The following is a 9,186-nucleotide window of genomic DNA, read 5'->3' on the forward strand; positions in this document are numbered from 1 at the left end:
AGTGAATGACCCACTGTCACAGAGTTTGAGGGGACGGGAGTGACCCACTGTCACGGAGTGTGAGGGGACAGGGAGTGATCCACTGTCACGGAGTGTGAGGGGACAGGGAGTGACCCACTGTCGTGGAGTGTGAGGGAACAGGGAGTGACCCACTGTCGTGGAGTGTGAGAAGACAGGGAGTGACCCACTGTCACAGAGTGTGAGAGGACAGGGAGTGACCCACTGTCACTGAGTGTGAGGGGATAGGGAGTGTCCCACTGTCACGGAATGTGAAGGGACAGTGAATGTCCCACTGTCACGGAAAGTGAGGGGACAGTGAATGACCCATTGTCGCGTAGTGTAAGGGGACAGTGTGTGACCCACTGTCACGGAGCGTGTGGGGACAGTGAATGACCCACTGTCACGGAATGCAAGGGGACAAGGAATGACCCACTGTTCCAGATTGTGTGAGAACAGTGGGTGACACAGGACAGTTGGCCTGAATTAACTGGGAATGGTTTCCCAAGTCTGGACCCTGCAGTGATGCTGTAAAGATCATGTGGTCAGTTCAGCAACTCAAGCTACTCATTCTTTTTGATCCCTGCAGGAAAGGTGTGGATGGTCGCAAGAGAAAGACTAATTTCCCAATGGATCGTATTGGTCGTATGTACCTGCCAAAGATCAGATATTGACAAGGTATATCAGTAACTTTAGGACATAACAGCAGAAAAAAAACAGGAGCAGAAGTACACCATTCAGCCCCTCGAATTGACTCGCCATTTAATAAAATCACAGCTGATGCTCAATTTCAACTATACTTTCCTTCATTATATCTCAATACCCCTTGATTTCCTTCTCATAGCCTTGAAAATATTCAACGTCTAAGCACTCACAGCTCTCTGGTGTAGATACTTCAAGGATTCACAATCTTCTTCATCTGAAATGATTGATCACGCATCATGAATCCATGTCCTCTAGCTGTAGACGCGCCATTCATGGGAAATCTCCTTTCAGCTTTGACCCTGTCAAGTCCCTTCAGACCATGTCACATTCTTTTCAACTCCAGAGATTATGAATCTGTTTATTCAATCTCTCCTCACGGGACAGTCCTTGTATCTCAGGAATCAACCAGTGAACCTTTGTTGCACTCTCTCTAAGACAATTACATCTTTCCGTAAGAATGTAGACCAAAACTATACACACACTAATCAAGTGTGGGCTCATTAAAGCTCCACATAATTGCCAAAAGTGATCTTAGCTCTTACACTCCAAATACATTCCACTAAAAGTTAAAGTACGACTTACTTTCCCAATTGTTTGCTGTAGTTGCATGTTAATTTCTTGTGTTTCTTATACAAAGACAATCAAATCCATCTGAACTTCAAAATGTAAAAAAAAATGTCCATTTATAAAATATTCAGTTTTTCTGTCCGTGCTGTTGAGGAGAATAACCATGTTTCCCGTCATCCTGCCATATCTGATACCTTCTTGTTTCTTCTCCCAACCTGTCTACATACCTCTACAGCTTCTTGCATCCTTCTCACCACTTCCTACTAGCATTGTATCATCAGCAATTTGGATACATTATACACAGTCCCTTTATCCAACATACCCTGGAACTCTGAACCTATCAGCACTATGGGTGTACCTACATCACGCAAACTGCAGCGGTTCAGGAAGACAGCTCACCTTCACTTTCTCAAGGGTTTTTTCTGAGTGACAGGCAGTGACTAGTGTGGAACTGCAAGGATCAGTGCTTAAACCTCAGCTATTCACAATATATATTGATGATTTAGATGAGGAAATTATTGGGTGAGAGGATATGCTGTGAGGAAATGACGAGAAGCTTCAATGTGATTTGGTCAAGTTAAGTAGACAACTACATGGCCGATGCAGTATAATGTGGATAAATGTGAGCTTAACCACTTTGAGAGCAAAACCAGGCAGGCAGGCAGATTATTACCTGAATTAGGATCAATTAGGAAAGGGGAAGATGGAACAAAATCCCGGTGTCTTTGTACATCATTTGATAGTTCAACATGTACACAGGCTGAAAGTAAGCATGCAGGACCTTTTTAGATTAGATTACCTAGAGTGTAGAAACAGGCCATTTGGTCCAACAAGTCCACACCGACCCTCTGAAGAGTAACCCATCCAGACCCATTCCCCTACATTTATCCCTGACTAATACACGTAACATTATGGGTAATTTAGCATGGCCAATTCACCTAACCTGCACATCTTTGGAATGTCGGAGGAAACCCATGCAGACATGGAGAGAATGTGCAAACTCCACGCAGACAGTTGCCTGAGGCTGGAATTGAATCCTGGTCCCTGGCGCTGTGAGGCAACAGTGCTAACCACTGAGCCACCGTGCTGCCCCAACAGGTGGTGAAGAAGGCAAATGAGATGTTGGCCTCCATAAGAGAGGATTTGAATACAGGAGCAAGAATTTCTTGCTGCAGCTGTAGAGGGCCTTTGGTAAGACCAATCTTAAAATATTGTATGCGAGAAAGGATGTCTTGAGTATTGAGGGAGTGCAACAAAGGTTTACTAGATTGATTCCTGGGATACTGGTACAGACGTATAGAAAGAGAATAGATTGGTTAGGACTATATTCACTGGACTTTAGATGAAGGAGTGTGGGATCTTATAGAAACCTATAAAATTCAAACATGCAATAGGGTAGATGCATGGAGAATGTTCTTGATGACCAGGGAGTCAAGAACTAGTGTTCAAAGTTTTGCATAAAGTGTAGAACCTCTTTTAGGACAGAGATGAGAAATTTCTTCACTCCGTAAGTAGTGAGCCTGTGGTATTCTCTGCAGCAGGAAACTGTTAACACAAAAACATTGAAGACAACCAAGAAAGCTGTAGGTATAATTTATAGGACTAAAGGAATCAAAGGATATGTGGAGAAAGCGAGAACAGGGTACTGAGCTGGATCATCAGCCATGATCAAATTGAATGGCAGAGCAGGCTTGAAGGGCTGAAAGGCCTCCTCCTGCTTTTATATTCTTATGTTTTTTTATATATCAAAGCTATGCAGATTCAAAGCATAATCCTGGTAATGGAACAATATCTTCAGAACAAGAGAGAAGAAAATTGAAGGGATGAAAGTCCAGAATGTTTTGATGTTTTGAAATATTTTCTTATCTTCTTTCTATAGTTTGCCGACTGAGTCAAGATTCTAAAGTGAAGATCAACTACAGCTTATACGCCCAAAAACGTTTCCCTACTGTGCAGTGCATGTTGCTAATTCTGTTTGATGTTTTATTGCTCTCTCAATGTCATGTAATTTGGAATGTGTCAATAAACTCAAGAAGATCCCATCAAAGTATCTTCACCATTTGGAAGATTTTAAAAAATCATTTCTGTAGAGGTTTCTGCAACCTCAAGACAGTCTAATGTGTCTCACACCTAATTAAATATTCAACTGTAATCATTGCTGGACTGTAGGAAATGCTGCTGTTAATTAGCTCCCACAAACAACAAAGATCTTATTAAGCAGATATTGTGCTTGTGAGGTTGCTTGTAAAGACAGGTTCTTCTGTGAGTTGGTGGGATCATTATATAGCTATATCATATTTATAACCCAGAGAGAATCCATTTGGCCTAACTGGGTGTGCAGTTTTGTACTGCACATGAGCTCCCTTACCCTTCTTCATAACCACTTTATTCTTCCATTTGTTTCTGCCTTATGAAATTTATCTCGCTTCCTCTTCGATGTATCAACACCATTCACTCCTATTCATGTTCATTCCCTCTATCTCCAATGCACTGTGGCATCAGTGTGTATCATCTGTAAGATGCACTCCAGCAACTCACCAAGCTTGCTTCAATAGCGCTTTCCAAATCTGTGACCTGTACCACTTCGAACAGCAAATAGTGGGGAAAGCACAGCCTGCAAGTTCCCCTCACACTCCTAACTCAGGAATATATTGTTGGTCCTTCACTGTCTGGTTTGAAACCTAGGACCTCTCTTTGTAACTGTGCTGTGGGTACCAATACCACAGGACTACGGCATTTCAAGATGGCACCTTACTGCCACCTTCTTGAGGGCATTTAGGGATAACCAATAACTTAAAGCCTAGTCAGCAATGCCCACATCCTGTGAATGAATAAAATTAAATTAACTTTAACCATCATGAGTTCTCTCAATTCTGTGGGGAAAGAAATCTCACTTCACTTCTCAATCATACTAATTAGTGGTTGTCTTATATTTTACCTTTCTAGTTGTGGTCTCCAAGTTGAAAAATCTCTCCATCTCCCCTATCACACCTTTTCATAATACTAAAGATCTCAGTCATGTAACCTCACAATCCTTCCTTGTCTACAGAAAAAGATCCACAACCTATTCAGTCTTTTATGATTGTGTTCTCTGTCTGGTATCATATTAATCGTTTTTGCATTTCATTCTGTGCCTCAATATTCCTTTCATAACATGAACGTGTCCAAGCAAGGTTTAATACAGAAGTGAATTACTGCAGATACTGGAAATCTGAAGTAAAAACAAAAAGTGATGGGAATAATCAATCAGTCAGGTAACATCTAGAAAGAAAACAAGAGTTCCCATTTCAGGAGATTCATTGCATGTTTAACATAGCAACAACAGAACAGAGTAAGCCATTCACCGAAGAGAACCTGCCCCATCATTTTAGATCATGGCTGATCATCTCATGAGTCCTCCTTCCCCATATTATCTCCATATCCCTTAACATCATTAGTCTTCAGAAATTGTCAATTTCTGACTTGAACCTGCTCAGTGATTGAGCTTCCATAGCCCCCGGTTAGAAAATTTCAAACACTCATCACCCTCTGAATGATGACATTACATCATTTCCTTCTTCTTATATTGAAATTAAAATACACTCTGTGCTATTCAAATAAATCTCTCTGGAAATGAATGAAAGTACTTGTTTCTGTTTATAAAACTTAACTTGTGCCAATATTTTAAATATTTTCTGCATTTCTAACCCCCAGATCCTTCTTCTCTACCCAGTTAGACAATTATTTTCCAAATATTGAGAGATGTCCTTACTTTTCTAATCAAAATATGTCATTTCACACTATAAAACTCTTAGATGTAAGAGGAGAAACAAGTTATTCAGCCCATCAAGTCTGCTGTTCCATTCAAAGTGATTGTGGCTGATTTTTTAATCCTCAACTCCATTTCCTGCATTTTCCCATTATCCTTGACTCCTTATTGATTCTACATTTAAACAATATTCAGCTTTTCTACTGTTCCTGCCAAACTATATCATCTCACATTTTCCAAGATTATATTCCGTTTACCTTCACATTTATACATCTTGAAGTTGATTTGTCAGTCACATCGTCATTCTACCAGTTCATTTATTTCTATTTTGTCATACTTCTCCACATTAATCATCCCCAATTTATTGTTGCCAACAAATTTTGATTTGTTTCTCATTCTTGAGTTCAAATTTTTACGCATTATTTTTCATTCATGTGACGTAGCTGTCACTAGCTGGACCAGCATTTACTGCTTATTGCCCTGAAGAAGCAGATGAAGAGCTGCCTTCTTAAACTACTGCAGACTTTGGGGTATAAGCATTCCCAGAGTGCTGTTTGGAATGGAGTTCTAGAATTTTGACCCAGTAACAGTGAAGAAATGCAAAATAGTTCCAAGTCAAGTTGGTGAGAGGTTTCGAAGGTAACTTGAGTGTGGTGGTGTTCTAATGCATTAACTGCCCTTGTCCTATTAGGTGGTAGATGTCGTTGGTTTGGAAGGTGCTATCAAAGGAGTACTGGTGAGTTAATGCAGAGCATTTTGTAAATGGTACATTGCTGCCATTTTATCGATGGTAGAGTTTGTGAATGTTGAATTTGATGCATGTGTTGCCAATTAAACAGGTTGTTTGTCCTGGATGGTGTCAAGCTTCTTAAGTGTTGTTGGAGCTCCTCTTAGCAAGTGGAGGGTTTCCATCAAATTCCTAACTTGTACCTTGCAGATGTTTCACAGGCATTGCAGAGTGATGTGGTAAATTACTTGCTGCAGAATAGCACTGAAAATTATGCAATCATCAGTGAACATCCCCATTTCTGACCTAATGATGAAGGGAAGGTTATTGATGAAGCAACTGAAGATTGTTGGGCCGAGGTCACTCCCTGCAGGACTTCCCATTGAGATGTCCTCACTGACCTCCAATAAACATCTTTCTTTGTTGTAGGTATGATACCAACCAGGAGAGAGTTTTCCCCTGGTTCCTATTCATTCCAATTTTGTTTGGACTCCTTTATGCCATACCCAGTCAAATGCTGTCTTGATGACAAGGGCAGTTATTTCACCACTGGAGTTCAGCTTTTTATTTTGTCTTTGGATCAAGCCTGTAATACGGTCATGAGTTGAGTGGCCCTGGCAGAACCCAAGCTGATCATCCGTGATAATTGATAAACATGTGCTGCTTGATAGCATTGTTGATAATCCCATCCATCACTTTAATGATGTTGGACAGTAGATTGATTGGATCAGTTGAATTTGTCCTGCTTTATATACAAGACATTCTGGGTCAATTTTCCACATTTTCGGGAAGATGTCAGTGTACAGGAATACTTGGCACTTCTTGGCTAAAGGTTATTTTGAATACTTCAGCTTTACATTTTGCACTAATCTGCAAGTTGATGCTGGGTATTTGTGAAGCCTCCTCCTCCAGTAAGTTATTTGATTGTCCACCAACATTCATGACTTGATATGACAGGACTACAGAGCTTAGATGCAATCCTTTGGTTTTAAGACCACTTTAAGTTGTCTGTCGCATGTTTCTGTGGTTTGGCATGCAATTAATCCTGTGTTAGCCTCACCATGTTGACACCTCATTTTTAGTTATACAGAGGAACCTCGAATATCCGGCATTCGATTATCTGAATATTAGATTATCCAGCAAGATCGCAAGGTCCTGATGCTTGGCTAAGCTATGTTATCCAGGATTTGATTATCCAGAATTCGATTAACCGAACAAAATACTCCCCACCCATGTCCTTCGGATAATTGAGGTTCCTCTGTACCTGGTGCTCCTTCTGGCATGTCCTCCCACACTCCTTGCTGAACCAGAATTGATTTTCCAGCTTGATGGGAGTGCTAAAGTGAGGGAAAAGTCGACAGATGTCCCAAATGGAAGATCTATCTTGGCCTACTTCAGAGTTCTCGCACATTACAGGTGCCAGTTTGTAGCCAATTGGATTTACTCCACATAATAGAGTGGAGAATATGCCAGGCTGTGAGATTACAGATGTCCCCTGGGCCTGATGGCATTTATCCTAGGATTCTCTGGGAAGCAAGGGAGGAGATTGCAGAGCCATTGGCCTTGATTTTTATGTCCTCGTTGTCTACAGGAGTAGTGCCAGAAGATTGGAGGCTGGCAAATGTGGTTCCCTTGTTCAAGAAGGGGAGTAGGGATAACCCTGGTAACTATAGGCCGGTGAGTCTCACTTCTGTTGTGGGCAAAATCTTAGAGAGAATTGTAAGGGATAGGATTTATGAACATCTGGATAGGAATAATGTGATCAAGGATAGTCAGCATGGTTTTGTGAAGGGCAGGTCGTGCCTCACAAACCTTGTTGAATTCTTTGAGAAGGTGACTAAGGAGGTGGACGAGGGTAAAGCAGTAGATGTGGTGTATATGGATTTTAGTAAGGCGTTTGATAAGGTTCCCCATGGTAGACTACTGCAAAAAATACGGAGGTATGGCATTGAGGGTGAGTTGGAGGTTTGGATTAGGAGTTGGCTGGCTGGAAGAAGACAGAGGGTAGTAGTTGATGGCAAAGGTTCATCTTGGAGTGCCGTCACTAGCGGTGTTCCGCAAGGATCTGTTTTGGGACCATTGATGTTTGTCATTTTTATAAATGACCTGGAGGAGGGGTTAGAAGGTTGGGTGAGCAAGTTTGCGGATGATACGAAAGTCGGAGGAGTTGTAGACAGTGAGGAAGGATGTGGCAGGTTACAGCGGGATATAGATAAGCTGCAGAACTGGGCAGAAAGGTGGCAAATGGAGTTCAATGTAGCTAAGTGTGAGGTGATTCACTTTGGTAAGAGTAATAAAAAGATGGGGTATTGGGCTAACGGTCGGATACTTGGTAGTGTGGATGAGCAGAGGGATCTTGGTGTCCATGTACACAAATCTTTGAAAGTTGCCACCCAGGTAAATAGTGCGGTGAAGAAGGCATATGGCGTACTGGCTTTTATTGGTAGAGGAATTGAGTTCCGGAGTACTGAGGTCATGTTGCAGTTGTATAAGACTCTGGTGCGGCCGCATCTGGAGTATTGTGTGCAGTTTTGGTCGCCATACTATAGGAAGGATGTGGAGGCACTGGAACGGGTGCAGAGGAGGTTTACCAGGATGTTGCCTGGTATGGCGGAAAGATTGTATGAGGAAAGGCTGAGGCACTTGGGGTTGTCTTCATTGGAGAAAAGAAGGTTTAGGGGTGACTTGATAGAGGTGTATAAGATGATTAATGGTTTAGATAGGGTCGACAGTGAGAATCTTTTTCCACGTATGGAGTCAGCTATTACAAGGGGACATAGCTTTAAATTAAGGGGGGGTAGGTATAGGACAGATGTTAGGGGTAGGTTCTTTACTCAGCGAGTCGTGAGTTCATGGAATGCCCTGCCAGTAGCAGTAGTGGACTCTCCCTCATTATGGGCATTTAAGTGGGCATTGGATAGGCATATGGAGGATTGTGGGCTAGTGTAGGTTAGGTGGGCTTGGATCGGCGCAACATCGAGGGCCGAAGGGCCTGTACTGCGCTGTATTCTTCTATGTTCTATGTTCTATGTTTGGATACAATTCTGCTGCTGACGGCCCATAGAATCTCAGTTACCCAGTTTTGAGTTGTTTGAAGTCTCTCCCATTTATCTGATCATAGTGCTACACAGCATGATGGGAGATATTCTCAATGTGAAGGTGGGTCTCATTCCAACATGGACTGTGTAGTGGTTATTCTGACCTATGTCTGCAGCAGGTAGATTGGTGAGCATGACGATGTTTTGCTCATGTTGGCTGCCTAGCTACCTGCCACTGTGGTTTGTCCACTTTCATTCTTTTCTTTTGGCTTTGTCACAGTTTAGTACAATTGAGTAGTTGTCGAGACCATTTCAGAGGGCGGTGAAGAGTCAGCTACTTTGCTGTGGGGTCTGTTGTCACACATGGCCAGACCAGGTAAGATAGTATCCTTCAAGAAAGAACA

At 42.0% G+C, this 9,186-nt stretch overlaps 1 protein-coding gene across 17 annotated transcripts in view; it reads left to right on the top strand.

Annotated features, from left to right (window-relative positions):
• LOC148148281 (uncharacterized) overlaps positions 1 to 5,869 on the top strand; it is a 77,598-nt gene extending 71,729 nt beyond the window's left edge. For all 17 annotated transcript variants that reach the window (XM_087993407.1, XM_087993405.1, XM_087993406.1 and 14 more), the window contains 2 exons: positions 587 to 675; positions 3,149 to 5,869. In XM_087993407.1, coding sequence (XP_087849533.1) covers positions 587 to 675; positions 3,149 to 3,160 — 101 coding nt within the window. In that variant the 3' untranslated portion in view covers positions 3,161 to 5,869. The remainder of the gene's footprint in view (positions 1 to 586; positions 676 to 3,148) is intronic.
• Positions 5,870 to 9,186: the final 3,317 nt, after the last annotated feature.

This window comes from Chiloscyllium plagiosum, unplaced genomic scaffold, assembly GCF_037043375.1.
Source record: "Chiloscyllium plagiosum isolate Xiang-an unplaced genomic scaffold, Cpla_swu_hap1 HiC_scaffold_13, whole genome shotgun sequence".
In the NCBI taxonomy this organism is placed as follows: Eukaryota; Metazoa; Chordata; class Chondrichthyes; order Orectolobiformes; family Hemiscylliidae; genus Chiloscyllium; species Chiloscyllium plagiosum.